Raw genomic sequence first — 27497 nt, 5'->3', positions numbered from 1 at the left:
AATTCAGAAGGTTCTGGGGAGACTTTTTCAGAGCTTGGAAGATCAGAAGAAAATGTTACTGACCTCAGTCGTAAATCATCATCTTCAAAAACAGCTTCTGTCTTATCTGTCTCCATTTCTGTTCCCACGGCTTTTTCTTGTTCCAGGCGTGTGGCTGTAGTAAGGGGCTGGAAATCTGGAAACCTCCTTTCTGCCACCTTCTCAGCAAAATACATTTTGTATTTGTTTTACTTCTGTTTCGGCATCTCAGCAATATAATTAGCGTACCTCAGTAGCTAAAAACTAATTGCCTATGCGCTCTTATCAGAAATAACAAAACAAGGAAAAAAGCCATAAATCAAACCGTCCTCTGCTACCAGAATGTCAGGGCATTTATTAATCCCATGTTTGGCTCTGGGACTAATTACCCTGGTTTAGAGGAGGAGATGAATCGAGGCTTATTCCAAGTTGCAATAATCTGAAAAGAAACGCGAAGGAAGGTTTCTAATAAAACTCATTTATTTGTTATAAAGAAAATAAAACACCTCACTAACTAAGAAAAGTTAATTGTTACATTTTTGAAAATAATTCTTGCCGGCTATATCAGCCGGACCTTGCTGGAAAGAGAACAAAGGAAAGAGTGTGAGAAGCAAGTGAAGGAATGTGGGTGGATCAGTAGCTTACTGATAAGAAGTTGGCAAAGCTACGGAGAGTCTGACAGTCCAGAAATAATGAGCTCAGCTGGTAAATAAAATAACGCAGTGACAGACGGTGTCATCATTGAGGCAGAACACGGCTTGTTTACCGGGGCAATGCGGTTTAAAATATATATCCAAGTCAGGAACTGGAAGAATAAATGTTAATATAACTTTGAGAAACATCCACAAGAAAATGGGTTGTTTAGTATTCATTATAGTACAGTGTATGCGTTTACTGTGTGTTTATATGTAGATATAATACAAAAGAAACAGAAGCTGTCTAACATCAGAAAAAAGCTTTTGAGGTCTTTGACATCTAAAGAAATCCATAGTACCCTGAGAGGAAAATTCCTCTTCTGTATGGGATTGTCAAGGAACATTACTGACTAAAAAATACACTCTTTCATAAAATTAAGTTGCATTAAAATCATATGTTTGCCTCATGCCTAGATTGATCAGAACATCTAAGTATGTAACGTAGAACTGATTACACCTGCCTGCATTGTGTTGGCAGGTGTGTGTGTGTACATAAATTAATCTGAACTATGCTTTACCTTTGTACATAATTCTGTGCACAACAACACTTCTGTGTTTCTTCTGACAGCAGCTGTCACATTTACTTATTGCTTTCATTATACAGCAAAGCAAGATAGGGAACAGCTGCGGCCAGGGGATTTGAGAATTGGTCTCTGGGCTACTAATCAACTCCTTGTCAAAGTTCAATCCAAACTTAGTTTGTAAGTCTGACTCAAGACATAATTGAGTACCTGGTTGCATCAGCCTCTCAATTATAGTTAATTACAGGATCTTGGCTTGGAATGTGCTATTGGGATAAGCCACTTTGGGAATTGACACTAAATAGTGAGAATAACATTCAGGTAAACAAGGTCACAACAAAGGCCATTCACTAAGTTAGAGAGTTCTGAACTGCTGTTTCAATTACAAGATAATAAAAAATATATATTTAACATTTTTGACTTCGCATTTTCTCTTTTGATTCTATTAGGCCTCTGATACCATAAGGACATTGGATATTTTGGGCTCTTTAAATGCAAATCATGTCCTAAAGCAACAGGCATTATTTTATATTAATAAAAAGATTAATAAAACCCAGTTACATGTAAGAGTTTTCCCTTTCCACAATAATTTAATGATTTTCTCTCATCCTAATTTTTGTCGACTGTTCCCATCCCACCTTCTCTCCCTGTTCATGAAAAGATAGCTCCATTATGGAAAATACATATTATATAGCCATGAATAAAAAGTCACTTTATTTGTTTTCTCACTACATATTTATAGACAATTATTTTCATTACTTTTAAAAGTCATATTAATTGGCTAAATATTGAAAGAAGTTGTCAGCTAGGACACGATAGTGGCTTGTCTGTGCCATGCTGGCCAATTCAAAAGGCAGTTAAAGGTCCTTTATATGATGCAAATGACAGTACTAATGACAGGCCTCTGAACATTTGGTTGATTGTATTTGGAAGATCTCTCTCCTAATTTTGGATCAAGAAATACATAGAGAAATAATTTGTTGTGACAGAAATGTATTAAAATTGAGGCCTAGCATGTATAATAAACTGATCTCTGACTGTAACAAATAAAATGTATGCTTTTTATTCCATATAAAACAAAGGAAGCACATTCTATAACAAGAATTTGTACATATCATATAATAAAATTATTTTTATATATGCCACATTTTAATTTTCTGAAGCCTAAGAAAGTAAATAAGATTCTCATGGCTTATTTATAGTAGTGGTTGACTAAGTAGACTTAGAGAATATGTCCTTTCATGATGATATGGTATCACCTGTTTAAAGGAAGTAGTAGTTCTTTTACTCCTTTTTAGATCCAGAGAATTTGGGCAACAATTGCCCAATTGCAAATCCCTATATTCAGTGGTGAAATCTGAACCAGTTTACTACCGGTTCGCTGGCCGCATATGTGTGCCGCATGCCAAATGCACGCTGCGTGTGTGCAGTGCGCACCAAAAGGAGGCTTGGGAAGGTAAGTAGAACAGCACGGGGGAGGGGATCAACTGTGGTGCACGATTTTTTTTATTTAGACTTCTATACCGCTTCATAGTACTTTACAGTCCCCTCTAAGCGGTTTACAAAGTTAGCATATTGCATATTAGCATATTGCATTAGTATTAGCATATTGCCCCCAACAATCTGGGTCCTCATTTTACCCATCTCAGAAGGATGGAAGCCTGAGTCATCCTTGAACCGGTGAGATTTGATCTGCTGATCTGCTGAACTAGCAGTCAGCTGAAGTAGCTGCAGTACTGCACTCTAACCACTGCGCCACCTTGTCTCTTTTGTGGGAACCTTTTTAAAAACTTTTTAAAAGCATTTTTTAATATGGCAATTAATAATCAGGCAAATAGGTAGTAAAAAATGCTTTAAAAAAGTAAAAAAAAGATTCCAAAGATCGCGCAGCACAGCTGTGATCATCGGAGCCTTTTAAAAAACTTTTTAAAAGCATTTTTTACTACCTATTTGCCCGAACCGGTAGTAAAAAAATGCCTAAAAAGTAAAAAAAAAAAGTTCTGATGATCGCGTGTTGCTCAGCTGATCGTTGGATTTTTTTTTTTTACATTTTTTACCACTGGTTCGGCGAACCAGTAGCATTTTTTATTACTGGTTCAGGTGAACTGGCCCAAACCGGTAGCATTTCACCCCTACCTATATTTTGGGTAACAAATTTGAGAAGGCCTGTATCCCTGGAGCAATTATGAATGTTCTTGGCAGGGACAGATAATTTTCATTTTGTTCATTCTGAGTTCTGCCCTGGATGTGGGAGAGAATTAATTATGACTGAACTGATAAAATACTTACATGAGAGGGAAATGGAGGGAGTGTGATTCTCTTTAGGCTGATTGATTTCTCAAGAGTTTTTGATATCTCTCGATCAGTGGTGAAATGTAAAATTTGTTACTACCGGTTCTGTGATCGTGGCTTGGTAAGGGGAGGGGGGGGGGTAATGTAACTGGGTGGGTGTGGCCAACTTTTTTTTTTAACTTTTAAAAGCATTTTTTCTACAACCAAAAGAGGTTGCAGAAAAAAATGCTTTTAAAAGCCTCTGACGATCAGGCAACTCAGCTGGGATCGCCAGAGGCTTTTAAAGGCATTTTTTTTCTCTACAACCTCTTCAGCCGAAGAGGTTGCAGAAAAAAATGCTTTTAAAAGCCTCTGACGATCCCAGCTGAGCCGCGTGATCATCAGAGGCTGGTTTTTTAACTTTTAAAAGCATTTTTTCCGCCAAAGAGGTTGTAGAAAAAATGCTTTTAAAAGTAAAAAAAACAGCCTCTGATGATCGCGCGGCTCAGCTGGGCATGGGGGGGGGGCAGGCGCAGGATTTTTTGCTACCGGTTCTCCAAACCACACACCGCCATCGCTACCGGATCGGGTGATCTGGTCCGAACCAGGAGCATTTCATCCCTGCTCTAAATGATGTTATTGTCCTAGACTCAGGTTGGAATTAGGAAATTCCAACCTTTGTTAAAGGAATTGCTGAAGCAGAAAGTTGCAGTTGTGAATACCAGTAACAATGGTGGGACACTATTGCCTAACAAGAAGAAAGCAACAGGAAAGTTACCAGTTAGAAGGACATGTTAGAAGGATGCTGGCTAAGGAACATAGATATATAAACTTTGGTAACTTCTAGTTTATTATAATAATAAATCACACACCTCTTTTGATTAGCATAAACATGCAATGTAGAAGAAGGAGGATAAAATAGAAAAAAATCAATCAAAAGAAACATGTTAAGGAACCAATGATTGATTCTTAGGGTGTTAACTTCCTTAATAATAGCTGTATAAAATTTGTATTTGTGCATTGTTCAGGGTCTTGGTTCCTTTAGCTGCTAAGACCCTTCCAATAAAAGAAGCTGAAAATGCCTTTACTTGTGTTTGGTGGTCTTTATTGGCTTCAGCACCAGGCGCCAGGGCCCATTGTGGGAATAACACCATCTCTAGAAACTGAAGCACTATATTAGACTGGTTCTCCTCCTATTTGTAGATACTGGGTCAATGTGTCTCTAGTTCTGGAAATTTGTGGGTTGTCAAGTGGCAGGAATGTTTAAAGGCTTGCAGATGAATGCAGAGAATTCATCATTATTCATTATTCATTATTCATCACATTATAACTGTTCAAGGATCTGATGGACTATCAGGTAGATGATGGGGCAGAGTTTTTCGAACAGATTTTCACAAATCAGAAAAAAGAAGAATGGACTTAAATTACAAGGAAACAATTTGTGGTTGGACATCAGGAAAAAATTCCTAATTATGAGAGCTCCTTAATGATGGAATGGATTTCCACGGGAAATAGTGAATTTATCTATTTAATTAGAGGCTGGGTGTCAGGGATGCCATCTGTCAGGACCATCTGTCAGGGATGACTTAGTACAGTTTTCTTGCAATAGATGATTTTTCCAATCCTTACTGTATAGTATACTTCTAATCTGCTCATGCTCCACATCCCATAATATCTAAATTAGAAGCTGTACATGTTCTCTGAAAACAGTGATGCGGCAGATGATGGTCAATTAATTTCAATTAAATCCTGAGAACACACAAGCATTATGGGTGATGGTTCCAGATAACGGAACTGTGAAATTTGGCCATAGTTACTGGAGCTTCATATAGTTTCAGGAGTTTCACTTCCTGAAAAACAACAGATACTTCTATACTCATAATTATCATTGAAGATCCAATAATCTCTGTGGCCAGAAGCATTTATTAAGCTGCAGTTAGTGGTTACAATTATGCCATTTCCTGACAAGGACAGCCTAACTATAGGCTGTCCATGCACTGGTAGGTTTTTCTGATTTCATCAAATCATCATATGGACCTTCTGTTTGGACCAGAAATTGCCATTGGAATAGAATAAAGTAAGCTGGTTTTGAAGCTTTGCAGAATGATAGAAAAATACACCCTGTGGTGATACAGGTATTATTTGGCTTACAACCACAATTAGGATTAGAATTTCCATTGCTAAGCAAGACGGTTGTTAAGTGAATTGCTGTAGTCATTGAGTGAATCAAATTGTCATTACGTGAAACCAGCTTCTCCCATTGACTTTGCTTGTTGGAAGCTGGCTGGGAAGGCCCCAGATCGTTATCCCATGACCTAGAGACATTGCAATTGTTGTAAATACATGTCAGTTGTCAAGCGCCCAGTTTTGATCATGTGACTTTGGGCTATTGTGATGGTATTAAGTGTGTGGACCAGTCAGTCACTGTTTTCAGTGCCATTATAATTTTGAAGGGTCATTAAATGAATGGTTCTAAGTCAAGAACTACCTATACTTTTAATTTCCTTTCTAGAAATTTATATTTATGTTGTCTTACTTTCTCAGTGATAATAACCTGCTAAAAATGGTTCTCTCGATGGAACTCTGAAGCTTTCATACTGAATTTAATCTACAGACAATTTGAAAATTCTACATAAATGTGATTACTTAGCTTTGTTCTATATTCAACTGAGTAGTAAAATGACTGATATTTTCCCACCAATTCAAAAAGCTTCAGAAACAGATGTGACTTCTCATGAACAACTGTATGAATAAATGAAATGAATAAGTTCATCATACAGATGAAACTCCACTTTTATGATTGCACATTTGCTATAGAAAGAATACACTGTCATTTTCAAATGGCTATTGTTGCTAGACTGATGAAAAAGTTATGAACCAGGAAAAATATTCATCCAGTAAGAAAACTGGACAAAAAACCCAAACACCAGAGAATCAACCTATATTTCATTTATTAAATGTAAAAATCCTTATAAATTCAGCTATGTTAAATTCAGTTTTGTAAAAATCAGTTTTGTTTTATTCTTCTGTTACACTACTTCATTGCTCTACCTGTAATTACAGAATTAGAGTTTGGCTGTTTCTATTTTGAAACTGTCCACAAAGGCTGTTCCACTGTCTTTGTGATTGTACAAGATATTTTTTAGAAACACGTGTCTTCTTCAACAAATTAAAAAAACACACTTTATTCATTCCTTTCTTTACCTATGTATATCATTCAGAAATAAGTTTTATCAAGAGAAGAACATAGCCTTGAATTTTTTATTTTGTTGCAAAATATGTGTAAGATAGACAAGAGCAGGAGGTTGGACTAGAAGACCTCCAAGGTCCTTTCCAACTCTGATATTCTGTTGGTTCTATATAATTTACTGAAATGGTATAACCCTACTGTAGTGGGAGAAAAGTTACACATTTTTTCCTTCTTCAAAAGGCAATATAGTTCTGGAAACACACAATTTACATTCATCCATCCTGTTGAATCATAATATAGTGAATTTGTTTTTGATTCACCTTGTGAATCAAAGTGTGAACTCAGCCACAAGAATTTTTGAACCATGGTTTACAAATTAAGTGACTACATATTACTATTTGCATTTTTTTAAAAAGAGTGCAATTTGTTAGACATGCCCCTGGTATATTTAGAGTATTTTGCTCCCAGCTCAGAACTTTTCTTAATGATGGACAAAGGAGGGAATTTTTTAAAAAATGAAATTGTTTAGATTACTAGTTTTTCCCCCTGAACCTTATTCTTTTACAATGAGCAGAAATTTAATGGGGCTCTCTGTCTGAATCTCTTCCTCATTCAGCCTCAAATGTCCTTTATATCCATCTTCTTTTTTTTCATGTCCTGTGTCACGTTGCATTAGGCAGCTGGAAGTGTCCTTCTGGAAAGAAGAGAAGTCGACACGCCGAGCAGACAGGACTCTGGGGGGGAGGGGGGGAGGAGAGGGAAGCATGTTGAAAAGTGCAGCTGTTCTGCCTTTGTGAATGCCGTTGCTTGTCCAAATAAATTGCCATGACGTCATCAGTGTCTCACTTCCCTGGAGTTCAGCTGCAGGAAGGTGTAAAATAATAATTCACTGAGTTGTCCACTGCCTTTGCCTTTTTTGTGAGTATATCATTTTGTCCCTGAATCCTGAGATCTTCTCTGAGGGATGAATCACTCTCACTCTCACTCACTGTGATAGGATGTTTAAGAATAAGGTAAAGGAAAAGGTTCCCCTCGCACATATGTGCTAGTTGTTCCTGACTCTAGTGGGCAGTGCTCATTTCTGTTTCAAAGCCAAAAAGCCAGCGCTATCTGAAGACGTCTCCGTGGTCATGTGGCTGGCATGACTAAATACCAAAGGCACACGGAATGCTGTTACCTTCCCACCAAAGGTGGTCTCTATTTTTCTACTTGCATTTTTTACTTACTTTCAAACTGCTAGGTTGGCAGAAGCTGGGACAAATAACAGGAGCTCTCACCATTATGCGACAGTAAGGATTTGAACCACTGAACTGCTGAACTTTTGATTGACAAGCTCAGCATCTTAGCCACTGAAACACTGCATCCCTTTTCTTTAAGGATAGGTACAGGCTAAATTTAGAATTGACTGAATAATAGAATAACAGAGTTGGAAAGGACATTGGAGGTCTTCTAGTCCAACCCTGTTTAAGCAGGGAACCCTATTCCATTTAAGACAAATGGTTCTTCTTAAAAACCTCCAGTGTTGGAGTACTCACAACTTCTGGAGGCAAATTGCTTTAACACTCAGGAAATGTTTCAGTTCAAGGTTGCTCCTCTCCTTGATTAGTTTCCATTGCTTCTTGTCCTGACTTCAGGTATTTTGGAGAACAGGTTGATCTGCTCTTCCTTATGGCAGCCCTTAAATATTGGAACACTGGTTTTTCAGATTTTGATATTTTGGTGTATAATTTACTATTTATTAAACTATTTATTAAATTTATATGCCGCCCCTCTCTGGAGACTCAGGGCGGAATAATAACCATAATAACAGTTCATGAAGATCAGTAACAGATATATTCCAGACTGCTATTGTGTGGGCTAAAATAAGCCTTTTTTTCTATCATTCCCATTGTAGACATTTTTCTTTTGGAATTAATGAAGGAATCTCTACCCACCTAATAAAAGATATGGCTGAAGCAGGACATGGGCATGCTGAATTCATCAAACTCCAGGAGAAAATGCCATCCAAAGTGAGTTACAAGCATTTTGCCTTCCTCTGCAAAATCTTTTAGATCCCACCCACACTTGAACAAGAGCTGAAGATTTCTGGAAAAAAAATCCCCACCCTTTAAGTTTGAGAGCCTTAAATTCCAGGTATATTCAGTTTAAGCTGGCAAACACCTGAAGCCCCGAAAGTCTGAAGCCCCGAAAAGCTCACATATTGCAATAAACAAAAAGTTGAGTTTTTTTAGTTTGTCATGAGGGAGGACAATCTTTTAATAGTCAAGGATCACACTTAACATTTGTTGGGATAAAATTTGTTGGGGTGGATTGTATTACAAATACGAATAATCCTAGAGTCAGCTGCATTTTCCTCCAGATTTGGGGTGATTTCCCCCCCTGTTTTTTATGATATAAACTTATTAAATTTACTTTAAAACTCACACTACAATTTATTGGCTTTCCTACTATAAAGTGAGAGGAAATTCTGTCACCCATTTTTCAGTTCTGGTGGACAGGATCCAAAGTTTGCAAAAAGTAAAAAAGTTTCAAGGGAGTTCTATTGACCTTGGGCCTCAAGTTGCCATATCCTGATTTTTGATTTCTTATGATGCATAAACAAAGTCACTGAATTTGTAAACCATGCTTTGTGGCCCAGTATGTCATATGAACCAGTCTACTATAGCTTGATCTGCAAAACCATATGTGAATTCAGGCAGTGCCCATGTAGACTCGACAAGACGAGATACCTCCATAATCTCAACTGGTAAGGTATTTTCATATCACCTGGTTTTCTGAACCTACTAAAAACAAAATATGGTATATAACTGGCATTCGTCCCCTTAAAAAAACATGAAAACCTTTTACTGCAAGATCTTCCTTCTACCGGCCTTGCATTATGAAGGACATCTCTATTCATTAGGATTTGTCTTCTTGGCTTGAGGTTATGCTTGTGTGACTCACCCCACAAGTCATATTTACAGGACATCTATGCTCAAATCAGCAGGCAGGTACTTTCAATTTCTCTCATCTAAAATATTAGAAACGAGTAAAATTGATGTGTGAGCTTCTGCACTGTAAGTCTAAGAGGGAAACAGAAACATGATCTTACTTTGTGATAAAAATGGATTAGGTGATCCATTGCATATTCATTTAGATAACAAGCCTTGGTGGCTCAGTGGACTAAACTACTGCTGTTAAAGTAGTACTTAGCTGCCAGCTGCCTCAATTACTGCAAGTTCAATTCTCACCAGGCTCAAGGTTGACTCAGCCTTCCATCCTTTTGAGGTAGGTAAAATGAGGACCCGGTTTATGGGGGCAATAAGCTGACTTTGTATAAAATAGAACACCTCTCAGGGGGCCAAAAAGCCCTATTAAGCAGGTATTGTCACTGCGTTTTTGTATTTACCAGCTGAGCTCATTATTTCTGGACTGTCAGACTTTCCGTAGTTTGCCAATTTTGTTATCAGTAAGCTAACTACGTATATCCGCATTCTTTTCTTTCTACTTCACACTTTTTCTCTGTTCTCTTGCCAAGAGAAGTCCGGCTGCAGAGATGTAGCCGGTAGGAACTTTACCAAAATGTAACAATTTAATTATTTAGATCAGTAAGATGTTTTATTTTCTTCTTTACAATAAATATGAGTTTAATTAGAAGATGTATTCCGGTTTTATTTTTCAAAGGTATACACAAGGAAAATGCCACGATCCAGGCAATTACCCCAGAAAGGTAACGGGATTGATTGCCTCTGACAATGGTAGCAGACGGACGGTTGATTTATGGCTTTTCTTTGCTTGTTACTTTGATGATTAGACCTCTAGGCTAGTTTAGCCAGATGATTATTTTTGCGACTGCGAAACGCTGATTAATTGTCTGCTAAGATGCCAAAAAAGAAGAAAAAAGAAAAAATGAAATTAAGACCACTCTTCGTAAATGATTTGATTGATTTCTCCAACAAAGAGGAGGCAGAAAGGAGGTTTTCAAGTTTCCAGCCGCTTGCCTCAGCCACCCGGCTAGAGGGAGCCGTGGGAGGAGAAGAAACGGACGAAATGCTCTTACAAAGGCTTCAGAAGGAAGATAAAGGCAGAGCTGCTTTTGAAGGTAATGTGCTGTGACCGAGTTTGGTAACGCCCCTTCCAATTATGCTCTCAAACAGTCGTCCCAGAACCTTCTGAATTTGTAACAGGGCCAGATTTTCCACAAACGGCAAAGCCTTTTTCTTCCCACGCAGAGAGAGAAACAATTTATTATCCCTCTCAAACCTTCAGGGTCACTCCTAAAGAGCAAGCTATAAAAGCCTATCATAACCATATAAATTTTTTTGAACATGAGCTATCCCAGGCAAAAATGGCTTTATCTATGTTTGAGCAAGATAAGAGAAAGTCCAGTGCTTTTAAAATCTCTGAAAACGCCATTTTGTCTTCTTCTTCGGAGCCAAAGACATACCCCCTGGTGGATATTGTGTCAGGCCAATCAGAACAGAGAGCTGTGCACACATCACATTTATCACATGGTGTTCTCTCTGATCAAATTTCATACAATGCCACGCAGGCAGAAAGATTATCTGAACTGCCTAGAACTAAAGTTGCAGCACCATCTGCTGGCGAAAGTAATTTACTAGAGAAAGCTGAAATGCATCATGATTTGAGAGAGCGATTACAGGCATTGCAACAGACTTTGTTAGAGATGTCTTTAACTCACTCAGATATTCAGGCTGCAATGCCACAAGTGTCTCCACAGGCTCAATCTTCAGCACCCCCTGGAGGTGCTGGTGTCCTTTTAGATGGAACACAACAAAGCTTAATGCTTTGCTTAATGCTTAATGCTCCAGTGCCTGGAGGCTGTGCGGATCTGGATGGGGAGGAACAGGCTCAAGCTCAACCCTTCCAAGACTGAGTGGCTGTGGCTCCCGGCATCCCGATATAGTCAGTTGACTCCATCACTGACTATCGGGGGCGAGTCTTTGGCCCCTGCATAGAGGGTGCGCAATCTGGGAGTCCTCCTGGATATGCAGCTGTCCTTGGAGGAACATCTGACAGCTGTAACCAGGGGGACCTTTTGTCAGGTTCGCTTGATTCACCAGTTGCGGCCCTTTCTTGATCGGGATTCCCTGTGCACAGTCACTCATGCCCTCGTCACCTCTCGCCTTGACTACTGCAACACTCTCTACATGGGGCTCCCCTTGAAGAGCACCCGGAGGCTCCAATTGGTCCAGAATGCAGCAGCGCGGGTAGTGATGGGAGCAGCATGGTGCTCCCATGTAACACCGCTCCTGCGCGAGCTGCACTGGCTCCCAGTGGTCTTCCGGGTGCGCTTCAAGGTGCTGGTTATCACCTTTAAAGCACTCCATGGCATAGGGCCTAGCTATCTTTGAGACCGCCTGCTGCTACCAACAACCTCCCATCGTCCTGTGCGCTCCCACAGAGAGGCCCTCCTCAGGGTGCCATCAGCCAATCAATGCAGGCTGGTGACCCCCAGGGGGAGGGCCTTCTCTGTGGGGGCACCTACCCTCTGGAATCAGTTGCCCCCAGAGATAAGGAGAATCCAAGACCTTAGCGCCTTCCGCCGTGCCCTTAAAACCCACTTTTTCCAGCAAGCCGGGCTGGCTTAAGAAGAAATTTTAAATGTTTTAATTGGTTTGTATTTTTAATTTTGGGCCAAATTTATATATATTTTAATTGTTTTTAATATTTGTATTTCATGTTTTTTAATTCTGGCTGTACACCGCCCTGAGTCCTCAGGGAGAAGGGCGGTATATAAATTTAAAATAAAATAAAAAATAAAATAAATAATGCAGCAAAGGCAAATGACTGCATCTCCAGCAGGCCATGTTAATATTGCAGCTCAAATGCCACAGCAGCCACAAATGCATGCACATGTGCCTCCAGCTGTACAACCAGGGCCAGCTCCTGGTCCACCTCCAGCGCAACAAGTGCCTTTACTTCCACAGCCAGCACCTCAAATGCACGTTCCTCAACAGGCACCTTCTGTTGCTCCACTGGCTGGTGAGTCAAAATTAAAGATGTCAGGGCAGAATTACAAGGCCTGGGTCAGTGAGGTTGGACTTTTGCTACGTAGAGAAGGTACCCACCGTATGGTGTTTAACCCTCCTGCCGAACCATGGACACGTGAAATAAGAGACTTAGAAACTAAAGCCTGCACAACATTATTGATGTCCATGGATACTGAACTGCAGGTTACATTTCCACCTGATGCAACGGCCCAACAAATTTGGGCCCAATTGGAAAATTGCTACAGGCCTGTTTCAATTGAGTCTTCATGTTTGCTCATGTCTGAATTCCATGGTTCGATATTGAAACCTGGTGAACAAATTGGAGGACATTTGACCAAACTGAAAGGACTGAGAAAAGAATTAAGAGAAATAGGCTATCCTATTGAAGATATTCAAATGATCAGCATTATCATTAATTCTTTGAACTATGAATGGAAAGATGCCATTACAAAGATTAACCAAGTGCCTATTGCTCAACGCACAGTGGACAATGTATGCAGACTTTTAATTGAAGAAGAAGCACTCATGTTAGCTACTCCACACTTGAGAGGACCACCTGCATCAAGAGCTCCAGCTAGGCGCCCCTTACGAGGAAGGACCTACGCTCCAAGGATGCCAAGATGCTACATCTGTAATCGGGGACATGCCACCCGGGATTGTCCCCAATGAGTTCCAGCTCCCGTCCCGTACCAGCCCAGAGGAACAGACTCCAGAGGCAGAGGCAGAGGTGGAAGACAAGGTCATCGTGGTCCCAGGCATGATCCACAAGCTCCACTTGCCACATTGGCTTTTTTTTTTTAATTTGATTTATATGCCGCCCTTCTCCGAAGACTCAGGGCGGCTTACAATGTGCTCAGCAATAGCCTTCATCCTTTTGTATATTTATACAAAGTCAGCTTATTGCCCCCACAAACTGGGTCCTCATTTCACCTACCTTAGAAAGGATGGAAGGCTGAGTCAACCTTGAGCCTTGGCGAGATTCGAACCCTGCAGTAATTGCAGGCAGCTGGTCTTAATAAGCTTAATAACAGGGTGCCTTAAACCCCTGTACTACCAAGGCTTTAACCAGTGATCCACAACCTCATCCAGAGTACGACAGATGGCTCCTGTGGACTTTGGACAGTGGTGCAGCTTTGCATGTTACTTATAGAAAAGAACTTTTCACAGAGATGCACGAGCCTGAACCTGAACTACGTGAACCTTATTCTTTTTCAAATCATCCTTGTCAGGTCAAAGGAAAAGGAACTGTTTATGTTGAAGAGCTCAATGCATTCATTCCTGATGTTTATTATATACCAACAGCAACCAGTAATTTGCTTAGCCAGAGTCACTTGTCTAGAGCATTAAAATTCCAGGTTCATCACCTTGAAAATGCAAGTTACATAGTTAAAGATGGAGATATTGTTGCTGAAACCATATTAATTGGTGGTGTTTATTACTTAAAGCCAAAGCCTAAACTGCAAACACAGGCAAGTATACAAACTCCAAAAAGGGAGAGCACAGGCCCAGAGAGAGATGCTCCAGAGAGAGATCATGTTGCTATTCCAAAAGCCAACAAAAAGAAAATTGGGAAACAGGTTGCTCAGAGCAAGCCTGAGGTTCCTCATAAAACTGTTAATGTTGAAAATTCACTAACTGGTAAATCTTTGCATTCCAGGTGTATCCATAAGTGGCATAGAAGATTGGGGCATGCCAGTTTCCGTGTTCTTAGGAAGATGCCGGAGTTCACAAAAGGTTTGGATCTAAAGAGGTGTAAGGTGTTTCTGGATTGTGCTGTCTGCAAGAAAGCCAAATCCAAAGCATCAGCCATTCCAAAACGCGCTACACGCCTGTCAACACGCATTTTTGATTTGGTACACACTGACATAGTTGGTCCTTTTCCGCCAACACTTGGTGGTAGAAAATATTTTTTTAATGTTTTAATTTTTGTCGTTGATAATGATTTTAGATATTTATTGTTTTACTCTTGTTGTATGACACTTATAATTATTAGAATTACTTAATATCCATCCATCCATCCCATATAGTTGCTGTCTTGACATGAGACTCAAGGAAGTATGCACAATTAAAATCAATATAGCTTGAGAAAATAATGATGACAATGATGGCTATTATAAGGGAAAAGGGATACAGTGATATTACAATCTATATATTTCTGTTTTTTCATGTCTCAAATTAATAGCAGTGTTTTAGAGCTATTCATATGCCACTTTATGAAAGAGAAAGATTTTGAGGGGAACAAAGAGACGGGGAACAAAGATAACAACTTGGCTTTACAGTTAGTGGATAACATTTGCACAGTAAAAAACAAAACCCCAGTTTTGTATTCAGAGATTATTAGATGGTTCTGGTTTTATAAAGAAACTGTCTTCTAAAACTAACACCAGATTCAGATGTGGATATGTCCTATGACATGATCACACCAAAGGGACAAAATAGGTACTCATATTTTATTATTTTTTCTTTATTATCATTTCCCTCTTATTAAGCTGGAGCCTTAGCACAAGAATATAGCATTTGGGGAAACAAATGCTACCCAATAGCCCAGCACTGGATGATAAGATGGAGAAGATCTCCACAGCCTCGGTATATTTCATGGTGGCAGCAACTGACAGCAAACACTGCAAAAGACCACCATGCTGAAAGCAATGAATTTGGATTCATCAAAACTGCAGGTAGCTTCCTAGCAAAAAAAGCAGCAGTAAACTGGTAATGGCCAAAAGACCCAAATAACCTAGCACACAGCCAAAGAAAAAAATAGTTTGTTCATCACAAGCTATTATGATTTTCCCTTTCAATGAATGCATATCCATATGTGGGAATGGAGGAGAAATATTTAACCAAACTGTGCAAAGTCCTGCTTGAATAAGAGAAAGAAAAGGGCAATAAAGATTGCTAATCTTTTCTCCAACCACTTTATCACCCAGGATTTAGTAATTGTGAATGCCATAACCACCGTGATTGTTTTAGCCAAGAGATGAGAGAGCAACAGAGAAGATGATACCAAATCCTGTCTGCCAGGTAAGGCAGGTCAATATCTTTGGCTCACCAATAAATAGCAAGGGGCAGAGAAAGCAAAACAGGAGGCAAATAAGAAGGATGTAAGTCAGGCCTTTGTTAGTAGCTTTGATGATGGGACTGTCCTGGTGCTTTAGAAAGATTGTAAACACAACTGCTGCGATCAGAGCAAAGACAGTGGCAGATGAAGCTAAAGTGATCCCTAGGGAATCATTATATGACAGGTAACTTATAACTTTGGAAATGCATTGGTCTTCATTCATATTTGAATATGGACAATTATCTTCTGGACAATTAACACAAACCTCTCCACCTGGAAAAGTAAAGAAAAAAAAAGAACAGAAGACAAAGTTGTTAGTATAAATACACAAACTCCAAGATGGAATGTACCTGACTTAGTGCTGCCTTATTTAAGAGCTCAGGCTTGACAAGCCATTTTGGGAATGAAGGAAATGGTTGCTGATCTGAAATAACAATGGTGATTGTGATTGGGGTGTAAAATTTCCGCTAAAAAGTATTATAGACAGACTGTAATAACCTGGAACAGTTTCAAAGTGTGGATTTTGAAAGAAGAGGGATGATCGCTTATCTGTCCTGCCAGAGATGTTGAATAAATAATAATAAAAAGACTATCTTATGGGTAAATGAGAAACTTAAAATTTTTCTTCTGTGAAATGTTTTTGAAAGAATAGAAAGGGATTGTTGTCATTCGACACTGTCAAAGCCATTTGCACCCCCAACTCCCACTGGGATCAACATTAGATGCTATAAGGGACCATTATTTTTAAGGGGAAAAAAAAACTGGTTCTGAATATAACTAACCTGATCAAATCTAAGGTTTAGCTTTCTAAAGATAATTTCCTTTCTTGACTCCTCCCCAATTGCCTGCCCCAAAGTACTACAGTATATCTACTATTTTAGGTATGAAAGTCTTGCAAGACTTAAAAACTAGTCTGGTGCAAAAAGGGAACTAGGGTGTAGTAATTTTAAGATGTTGGACTAGAACACTGTTGGCAAACCTTTTTGGCATCTAGTACACCGAGTGCCAAAATGGGAGTGCACGTGTGTGCATGTGACGGAAAGCGGAACATCATTTTCCTGGCATGCGCATGCATGCGGGCAGCTTCTCTTCCGGTTTTTGGCGCGCACATAGTGGCTATTAGAGGACTTTGGCTATCACATCTGTAGTTGGACAAAAATCTATGCCTGGTGGAAAGAAGACCAAAAATGCTCATAAGTGTCATTTGTGGATCATGATAGCTGTCATAGATGTGGAATCCCATTGTGGTGTTTGGTAAAATGGAAGGATTGTCAGTTTTCCTTTATTGCAAACACTAAGGCAAGATCAGGCCGTAATGCAATGAAAGAGATTTGTTGTTTAATAGAAGTACAAAAAGTCTCATCATTGTCATGGTTGTTCGTGACTGGTGACTATTCATCCTCAATAAATAATAGTTATCTTTCTGAAATATGCATGAAGGAAAATAGTCTACTTTTCATTATGTCAGTATAACTATTTCCTACTCCCAAACCTCTGCTTTCAAAGTATATTCTCACTGTTCATGCATTATAGTGATTTGAGAAGTCTATATAATTATATTGGAAAAATTATTTAGGAAATGTGATTTTTTATAGATCTTGTCTATAAAATTGTAAGCCCATGCCTAATTTTATATAATAAATATGAATAACTATTTCACATTTGCTGTAATTATTCTTACAACAATCCACAATTATGTCAATATTAGAAGGAAGAAAAATGCAGATTTGAACCAAATAACTTCAATTTAGTCGTTAGCTTCTTCTATTATCAGCTTAAGCATGAGCGCATGTAAACTGAATGTTAGCAGTTTCTACCAGGATCATTTATAGCCTGACTAGCTAATAACCCGGCATTGCCCAGGTATTTATGTATCCCAATCCTTACAGGCTTTTAAAAAGTGTATACATTATATATACTTTTTAAAAGTATATATAATGTAAATGTAAAGTGTATAACAGTATACACATTATAAAGTAAAATCATACACAAAATCATTATAAGTCTTTGGGCCCCACCCGCTGTCCATCCGTCTGCCCACACCTACTGGTAACCACCATCTGGCACCCAGTGGCATAGGGCTGCGCATGGCTGCCTGCTGCAGTAACTCCCTGGGCCAATACTCATGTGGTGGCAACCGTCCTCCTCGCTATTTGGAATGGTCCAGCAGGTGGTGCATGGCCACGGCGTTAAAGTTGCTCGAGGCATTCCAGAGTTATGCTGGAACACCCACACAGGACACACAATGGATAGTAGAGGTGTTTCCCCCACAGTATTTTTTCCCAGAGAGTAAATCATCTGTGTACCAAGTTTGGTTGAAATTTCTCCAGGCGTTCCAGAGTTATGCTGGAACACTCACATACACACATACAAACATACACACACACACACCAATGGGTGTTAGGGGTGTCTTACCCCCACAGTATTTTTTTCCAGAGAGTAAATCATATGTGTACCAAGTTTGGTTAAAATTGCTCAAGGCGTTCCAGAGTTATGCTGGAACATACATACACACATACATACATACATACATACATACATACATACATACATATTATAGTAATTTTAATGTTTCATAATATTACAAATACTTTACATATAGTTTCATGACCTCACACAACCTCTTGTTACTCAAAATCCTGAAGGCCAAAATGACAGAATCTCATTTGCTGCAGGTTCTTTCCTGCCCTCCTTAAAATAAACTCTGGCTTTGTTTCTTTATTTTAATTTCCAGATTTCCATAAGGTCTTGACTGGCAGGGAAATTCCTTAGAGAAGTACAATTGATTACAGTGCTTTCCCTTACTACTGACATTATTGTAGCACTAGTCACACCAGAATCTGGAGAGAATCCCATATCTCCATCCTCAGAAACCCCAAGCAGGCTTTTGAGTGTACTTAGTAGAGTCAAGTTCTCTCTCCTGAAAGCCAGATGTATAAAATATAAAATCATGTATTATGATGATTACAATTTAAAGAACTATTTGGAGAGCCATGACTAAGAATAGAGAACTTAGGGCCTTCATATATTTCTGAGGATTTATTATAGTAGATACCATTTTTTCCACACCCCTTCAATGAGAAATTTGAAGCAGATGTTTAAGGTGGGCAGAGTACCCTTTTAATCTACTTTATTTGTTTGTTTGTTTTGCTGCCCCTCTTCTAGTAAACAATTCTAGGCAGCTTCAACCCAGCATCAAAACATTAAAAACCTAACATAAATATCTTTAAAAGAATAAAAATAGAAACATTTAAATGTTTTCCCCAAATCCTCTTCAAGCCACCAGAGACTTAACTGATGCAAGGACATCAGTTATTGGGCATTTTAGCCCTCTTTTGAAGGACCCTGTTGCCTTCAATTGTAGTTTGAAATGTTCTATGCATCAGTGGTGGGTTGCCCCCTGTTCGTACCGGTTCTATAGAACTGGTAGTAAAACCAGTGGGAGGCCCTACCCACTGTCCCCGACGTCACCAAAACACTTATGCACATGCGAAGAAGAGAGAGCACGTACTCGAAGCAATCGCGCACAGCCTCACTGCGAACCGGTAGTAAAGGTAAGTAGAACCCACCCCTGCTATGCATGTGTGTATTTCTGATAGTAGAAATATAACCTTAGCAATGATCCATGAGTCAGGTTTTATAACTATAAGGTAAAGGAGATTTATTGATTGGAAACATTACGTGACCAGGCAAAGTCTACCACTTAGCTACCTAGATCCTACCAGGAGGAGAATCTCTATGTACTCTATGTATGTATGTGCCTGGAAAGAACAAAGAGGCCTCAAATTAGTAATATTATAAAACAAAGATCAAGAAGAGTGATAGACAGATATTTTACATGGCATCTGAAAGAGTCTATTTGTATAGGAACTGCATATGAGATTCAGGGGCTTGTTTTATGCAGTGCCACAATGATTGCATGTAAATATGAAGGATCTTTCAGATATTCTACTAAATATTATGAATTGAGATTGGCAGTCTCAAGTAGACATGATTCTACTGCCGCTTGCAGGTCCATTGAATGTAATAAAGCCCAATTTTATTAACGTTTTGTACAATAAAATTATATGGATACAGATAAATATATCAAGATAAACTTGATGATGATGTTATCTATCTAGTTGATTCTGACTCTTGGCAATTTGATGGTGATTCTATGGGTCAGGTCTCTCTACATTTTCTGACCTTGCACTATTTCTCTGAGTTTTTCTATGCCCTGTTGGTATCAGATTCGATAGTGTCCAGCCATCATGCTCTTTGATGGTTCCTTTTATTGCTAACTCTTCCAAACAAATTAATTGAAATTAAAAAATATATACAAACTCTAGGGAGAGGGGAAATGGGTACATGAACTCAATAGTGGAGTCCTTGAAACACGTCTCTGGAATTGCTTAGTGACAACCAGGGATCTCTGGAACATAAGAGGGCTGGAATTAATCTAATGTGAGGGAGAATGTTCCATAATGAAGGCACCATGGCAGAGAAGGCCTGCTGCCTGGGACCTACAAAATGTAAGTCTTTGGCAGATGATACCTGCAGCAGGCTTTATTTGCTGAATCTAATGGGGTGGGCTGTTGTACTCAGAAATAGCACCAGACTTTCGCTTCCATTATTCCAATCATGAGAATATAAAACATATGACCAGAGCTATACTACACTTGAATCAAAGAATAAAGATCAGAAGCATTAAGATATGAAACAAATATTGTAGGTGTTCAGCATTTCATTTTCTCTATTCCTTTTCTAGTTAATCAGCATTCTGTGATTATTGGTATTGAACTGGAACCATAAGTTACTTATTGAAGCCATGAAGCTGGCCATTATTCCTCAGCCCCAGCTCATATGACTCTTGTGGGATAAAATGAGGGATTTATTTATTACTTCTATATAGAGGAATACGCTGTATATACTTGTTAACTTTTGTCAGAAAAGTTTGACATTTTCAGGGGACAACTGTTAAGGTACCAAGGCAGGTTTTTTTCTCCGATTCAATTCAGTTGTATATCTTGAAATTGGCTTATTGGATATTTGTATTATTAACTAAACTAGAGAATTAAAAGAAAGCACATTTATAGATGTAATTAATTGAGAAAATAATAATTTGAAGAAATTTTTGCCAAAATGTGGCAAAATTATAATACTATAGGCATCATATGAATAATGATATTTTCAGGTAAATTTCATTCTCTCGCAAACTCTTGAATAAATTAATAGTGAAATCTATGGTTCTAAGAATACTTGAACACTATTTCATTTATATGTTAGGACTAATCTATCATATTTCCTACCTTTTGAAACTCATAACAAGGCTGAAAGTTACAAAAACTGGGAAAAGAAGCAGATTGGTGTATCTTCACAGAAAAAGGAACACGTCCAGATTTTTACATCAAAAAAATTAACATTTTTTTGTTCTGCTATCCCATTAAATTGTCTACATGTAGGTGTTTTGTTTAAAGTTAAGCACTTGCTGGAATATGTCTGCTATAACCTTAACTTTCTATCATATAAATACTATTATCCTGAGCTGTTAATTTCTTGTTTCTTGGGTTAAATATTTTCAGTCTAATTTAAAAATTCAGGGGGGAAAATCAGAAGGAAATTATTTGTTTTCTAGATGTTTGGGTTTATTATTTTGCTTTTTGTTTTTTAAATTTACTTCTTCCTTATTAATTGTTCTCTGTTGTTCAGTTCAGGCCTGAATACAATTATGTAGCATTTAGGGAAAAAAATGCAACTCAACAACCCAGCACTTGAAGTTAAGATAGAGAAGACTTCAACAGCCACCACATATTTTCCTTTGGTACTCAAGTACATTGGACCAAAAGACAACCAAACACTGCAAAAGACCAACATGCTGAAAGTGATAAATTTGGCTTCATTGAAACTGTCAGGTAACTTCCTGGCAAAGAAAGCCACAGAGAAGCTGACCATGGCCAGAAAACCCATATAGCCCAGGACAAGACAAAACACGATAGTAGAGCCCTCATTGCATTCTAGAATGATTTCTTCACGGAGAGAGTTTAAGTCCCTATCTGGGAATGGTGGCGAAGTAAATAGCCAAAGACAACAAATGCACACTTGGATAGAGGTGCAGGAAATGATGATAGTATCTCCAAGTTTTCTCCCTACCCATTTCCTTATCTTGGACCCAGGCTTAGTAGCCACAAAGGCTAGAACAACAGTAATTGTTTTGGCCAAAACACTGGAAAGGGCCAAAGAGAAGACAATGCCAAAGGTTGTTTGTCGGAGAATACACGTGGTAGATGTTGGTTTTCCGATGAAGAGGAGAGAGCAAAGGAAGCACAGAAAGAGAGAGAAGAGAAGGGTGTAGGTGAGGTTTCGGTTGTTTGCTTTTACTATAGGAGTGTCCTGGTGTTTCCAGAAAGTTCTAAGGACCCAAACTGTTGTCAGAGCAAAAGCAATTGAAGAGAAAGCTAAAGCTTTCCCCAAAGAACCTTCATATGAGAGATAGTTTAAACTCTTGGGAATACATTGAGTTTTGTCTGGAGCTGAATATTGATCTTCATTGCAGTCATTGCAGAAATCCATATCTGGAAAAAAAAAAGTATAATAATGGTGGTTTGAAAGAACATAATGATTTGATTCTCATTCATTTTCTTTTTTCTTTTTTTGATATCTCCAGTTTAAAGGTATTTTCTTTCTGAATTTATTATTTTGATTTCCTGTTTTTCTTCCAAGAGGTATAATTGTTATCTATTTTCACTCCAACCATTAATCTCATAATAACTTTATAAGGTAGGATTAGTTCGAGAGAACATGATTACCCAGGTAAATGTTGTTGTTGAATTGAAACTAAAAGTAGTTTTTTCCACTCATAGTCTGATATTCCACTTTTAAAACAGAGGACTTTCTGGTACCAAAGTAGTTTTATTTAGTCATTTTTGCATATCATAACAATCTTAGACGGTGAGATTGAATATTGAAGAACTTCATATGCAGAGCTATTTATTTTCTAATATTCGTTCTCAATACATCAACATTTATGAAGCATATGATATCTCCTGTTTTCATGGGAATTTGGGGAAACCAGACATGAAGTCTTTTGAAAAGTTGTCCCTTACCTTTGTAAAAGGAAACTTTTCCTTCTGGACATGGAATACAAACATAACAGCAAAATGGCTCTCCTTCCTTTTTTTCCCTGGTGTTACCAGGGTGGCAGTGGTCATTACACAGAGAAATGGGTGGCTCCTAGCCAAAATGTCCATAATACATTTTTAGAATTGGGAAAGTTTTGAAAGTTATGGTTTTAGAAGATAAAAAAGACACCATATCACAACTATTCCTGACTTCATATTTATTGCTAAACACAGTTAAATCTCTAGGAACAAGCTATAAATGATCAGTTAATGAGTGGTGCAACATGTCAATTATTGGAAGGAGTGGTGGGTTCCGCCCGGTTCCATCGAGCCGGTAGCGGTGACAATATGATGTCACAGAACCGGTTCTCTCCCCCCCTCCCCCCACCCCCATGTTATTCTTACTTTTTATTTGGCCCCACCCCCAATCTATTGCTGCCTCCTGAGTCCCAGCTGATGGCTAGAGGGAAAAAAAACTGTTTAAACTCTTGCCGTGGGGCTTCAAAGAGCCGCCCTACAGCTGATCAGTGTTAAAAGAAAACAAATGAGTATACCGGTGCCTGCAAAAATAAATGGGTAGACCAGTGCCTGCAAAAATACATGAGTAGATCAGTGCCTACAAAAATAAATGGGTAGATCGGCACAGATCTGCAAGCAGTTAAAAGCTTGGTAGACCAGTACCTCTACTAAATCCTAAATAATTGTCACATGACCATCAAGCCATGCTCACAAAATAAGCCATGCCCACAGAACCGGTAGTAAAAAAATTTAGAACCCACCCCTAATTGGAAATTCATACAGAGTTCTGAGAATGAAGCTATAACACACATATTAATGAATACAGATTAAAGTAATAAAAACTAGGTCATTCAAGGGGAATCAAATTCCACTCAAAAGTATTTTTGATCTACTTATTCAGTTTTGCCAGTTTCCCTGCTGAAAACATCTCCAGCTGCAGTTTGTTTCAAATCATTTAAAAATACATCTAGCTGTCCAAGACTTCTATAGGTTTTCTGATCTGAGGAGGATCCCAAGTTCAGCAAAGCTAGAAGGATCTTACAGATCATAATTTGAAGCTATGTCACTTTCTAAAAGAATAACGATCCCCTCTAGTACACATAACGTATTCTTCCTGATGCAAATGTTACTATAAATTATATATAAGGATAACCAATATTTTTCTGTCCAAAAACTAAATTTAAAAGTGGATTGGAATTGATTAATATTATTACTCTTTCCCCAAAGAATCGTGTGAATTTTGTCACTGATAATTGTGAATTTAAAAAACAAAACATTGTTTTTTTTTCCTTACCTGATTAAATCTTTTATGCCATACAATTTTTTCATCTTGGATTGATAACTTTTTGCTAAGAGGATCCATCTTTCCAACTATGATTCGATTAAAAGTTTCATTGGGGAAAGTTATCCAATTTGTGATGTCAAAATCTATTATTAATTCACCATTTTCATCAAAATGCACCATTTCTCCAGCACTGTTGTTGAATGAGGTTCTCTTTAGAAAGGGATGAGCCTATCTTTTCAAAAAGAAAACAAGAATGTATTCTATTTCATTCATAATGAAACTGATTAGCTTTTATTGCAGAGGGATTTATAGTTTCAATATCACTAAAAGGAGCTATCTTAAAACTTGTTTTGAACCTGATTGATGATAGACTATGGGAAATTGAAAAAAAATGGTAGTGGCAAATAATTTCTGTATTATTAAACTTATTTATTAAGTTCAAATGGTTTAGTATTACAATAAATATTTGTTTCTTTATGAAACAAATGTCCTACTCACACAGTGTCTTCTTTAAATATTATTACTTTGTAGTATTATATAAACACTAAATAGCAATATGACCATACACTATATTTCAAAAAGAAAGCTATATTGTAAAAAGGAAACAAAAAAGAAATAAACTATTTCAAAAAAAGAAATAAACTATATGAAACTAGGGAAGAAAAAAATTAAAGAGGAAAACAAATCTTAGGAAATAAGATTAAAAATCCAACATAACCAATATAAACTAGAAACAAAATCAACCAAGAATCTAAATTGTATGAAATTCTATTTTTCTTTAGGGTGATCAGATTATTACATTTATATAATATACTTCAATTTTGTCAATGTATGGTTCTGACGTATCCAAAGAGCATGATAAAAAAAATGTTAAGATAATGCACACATAACAAGTGTGCTAGCATATCATGTTCCTATTTTTAAACAATGAAATATATCTAGGTACCATATGGAATCATATCGTCTGGTCTTGCTTTTCCTTTGGTGCAAAGTTTCTGTATTATTGTCAAAATGGCTACATGGAAGAATCTGTTTTGTTACCAGGAATCAGGTTCAACTTCAGAGAGATTCCTCTTTACTATTATGATAAATTATGTGTAAAAATAAAACTGGTCTTTTGGAATAACATTACCTGCCATGGCTGAAAGCTCAAAACTTCCAAACTTTTTTGTGCAACTTTTGATCTGGATTTTGACCTAGAGTCATGTATAACATGTAATGCATGGGCAACAGCATAGACAGCATTGTAGACATTATAGCTGTGTCCAGTCATTTTCATTTCAAAGAAAGTCCCTGGAAGACTCTCTAACTTTTCTTCTCCTGTGCAAACTTTCTTGAGGTCTTTCTCTGTAATTACACTGTAATTTTTCACTGAACAACTAAAAGCATTTTCCCAAAAGTCCTGAATAAAGCCATCTTCTGTTTCCCATGAAGGATTTACATTTTCAAGGAATGCTTTAAATCCCAGTATTTCATTTGAATGAACTGAGAATGATATAGCACCCTGGAAGAATTGAATATCCCAGTTCTTTTGATAGGCACTTAATCGGAAATCCCACTGCTCTGTCACAATCCACACTTTGCCTAGGTTTGAATCAAAGACTGCCATGTGAAGATACCAGCTCAAATTTAGCATGGAAGGAGGTGCACCATAGACAACAAAAACATTTGCTTTGCTTTCCATGAGAGAAGGAAATTTGTCCAAGTCATCTAAAAACAAGTCTAATATATCAGCAACATATGTCCATTTTGGTGTTCTTTTGATAAAGGCAGCACAGATGCTATTTGAAGAAAGCATTGGAACCAATGTTTGGAAAAATCTTTCTCCATTGTCATCATCCACTGCAAAGAGTCCAACCCAAGTCCATCTGAAATGTATCAGCAAGTGGACAATCCCAGAGTACTGTAGAATTTCATTTGGAATCATTTGGTACAAGGAAGCAAGCAGTGTTTTTTCATTCATTCCTGAGACAAAAGATCCATACGTAATCTAAAAACAATTATTCATTACTTTGTTTAATGTAATAATTATTATACAACTGTTGCATTTTAAAAGCACTTTTGGACATACATTGTGTTTTGCTAGACATTTCTAAGAGTGAAGTGATGTTTTAATTTTAAATCCTGAAAAAACTTCAAAATAGTATAAAGCTTGAATTTTTTTAGCTTGAGGCCCTAAGTCCTTTGATCCCAGGAGTTTCTCTGCTCCTATTTTAAGTTTACCTACCCCTTGCTCAATTAAGGATCTACAGACCTGGGCTAAATTACAGCAACTTTAGTAATCCATTCTCTGCCTGAATATTCAATTGAAGAAGATGCCTTAACTTTCTGAGAAAGACTGATTTAGTGTCAGATGTCATTGTGGACAAGCTAACAAAAACCACTTTCTGTTATTTCTATTCATTCTTTGGAATTACAGGGAACAAATTTCAATTCCATGTACTTGAAAACATTCACAAGAATAGTTTTTCCCCCTAATCTCTCTCACACAAAGAGTGATACATTTTCATACATATTACAAACAGCCACATAAAGATTCATTTACTATGCCTTCTTCAACTGTACTATTCAGAGACAGATTTACCACTTCATATGCCACTTCTGAGAAGTAAGCTTAAAATATGTACAGCTTTAATTCCTTTAAATGCCATTCTATTTTCCTTCTTAATTATATTTCTGTATATTTTGTCAATATTATTTTTTCATCCATCATAAATTGTCATCTATGACCATGACATTTTTAATTACTATATTTTTCAGAGTAGAAGACACTCCAGAGTATAAGACGCACATTAGTTTTGTGTGTGTGTGTGTGGGGGGGAAACAAGAAAAAAAATTCTGCCCCTGCCAACCAGCATCCATCAATATTCATCTGGCTAGCGTACTTGCAGCAAACAAGTTTGGCCAATTCCAGGTGACGGGGATGACTACCACCTGGAAGTGGGAGAAATTGAAGGCCAAAAATGTGACATACGGAGGCTGAAAATGCGATGTACGGAGGTGGCGATTGGTGGTGATGTCCTGTGGCAATCCTCACAGCCTGGAATGGATCTAAAATGGGGTGTGTGGAGGCCAAAAACGTGACATGTGGAGGCCGAAAATGACTAAAGGGTGGGTCCAGCGGGTGGGCAGGGCTTCAGCAACATTCGGTGTATAAGATGCACTGCAATTTTCACCCACTTTTACGGTGGAAAAAGTGTATTTTATACTCTGAAAAGTACAGTATAAGCTTTTATTAGAGAGGTTGCACATTCCCTCTGTTCCCCATCCAACTCTACCTGTGGAATTTTGTAAATAGATAAAACTGTGGCCAGATAGGAAGAAGTTTCAGAATCAAGTCCACCGATGACA

At 37.9% G+C, this 27497-nt stretch overlaps 3 protein-coding genes across 3 annotated transcripts in view; 2 read left to right on the top strand and 1 right to left on the bottom strand.

Annotated features, from left to right (window-relative positions):
* The window catches only part of LOC117668967 (serine protease 27-like), a 51428-nt gene extending 42746 nt beyond the window's left edge, over nucleotides 1–8682 (top strand). The window contains exon 7 of the mRNA XM_034423025.3: nucleotides 8590–8682. Coding sequence (XP_034278916.1) covers nucleotides 8590–8633 — 44 coding nt within the window. The 3' untranslated portion in view covers nucleotides 8634–8682. The remainder of the gene's footprint in view (nucleotides 1–8589) is intronic.
* A 1469-nt stretch (nucleotides 8683–10151) lies between these two features.
* The window catches only part of LOC117668965 (uncharacterized), a 33646-nt gene continuing 16300 nt past the window's right edge, over nucleotides 10152–27497 (top strand). Inside the window, exons 1-2 of the mRNA XM_087893603.1 lie at nucleotides 10152–10776; nucleotides 14346–14422. Of these exons, the coding sequence (XP_087749729.1) occupies nucleotides 10557–10776; nucleotides 14346–14422 (297 nt within the window). The 5' untranslated portion in view covers nucleotides 10152–10556. The remainder of the gene's footprint in view (nucleotides 10777–14345; nucleotides 14423–27497) is intronic.
* LOC117668702 (vomeronasal type-2 receptor 26-like) lies at nucleotides 21399–26109 on the bottom strand. Its single transcript, XM_087891565.1, has 4 exons — nucleotides 25279–26109; nucleotides 24156–24374; nucleotides 22829–22955; nucleotides 21399–22297 (listed from the first exon to the last, which is right to left on the bottom strand). The coding sequence occupies exons 1-4, from the start codon at nucleotides 26107–26109 to the stop codon at nucleotides 21399–21401; spliced, it is 2076 nt and encodes a 691-aa protein (XP_087747691.1).

This window comes from Pantherophis guttatus, chromosome 4, assembly GCF_059756535.1.
Source record: "Pantherophis guttatus breed Tessera chromosome 4, ASM5975653v1, whole genome shotgun sequence".
Classification (NCBI taxonomy): Eukaryota; Metazoa; Chordata; class Lepidosauria; order Squamata; family Colubridae; genus Pantherophis; species Pantherophis guttatus.
This window is presented reverse-complemented; position numbering and strand designations above follow the sequence as displayed.

Coding starts and splice junctions, on each gene's coding strand:
- LOC117668702 (XM_087891565.1), bottom strand. CDS start 26,109: ATGAATGAAAAAACACTGCTTGCTTCCTTGTACCAAATGATTCCAAAT. Junction 24,375..25,278: donor TGAGCTTTCAGCCATGGCAG/GTAATGTTATTC, acceptor TTGAAAAGATAG/GCTCATCCCTTTCTAAAGAG. Junction 22,956..24,155: donor GGCATAAAAGATTTAATCAG/GTAAGGAAAAAA, acceptor CATTTTGGCTAG/GAGCCACCCATTTCTCTGTG.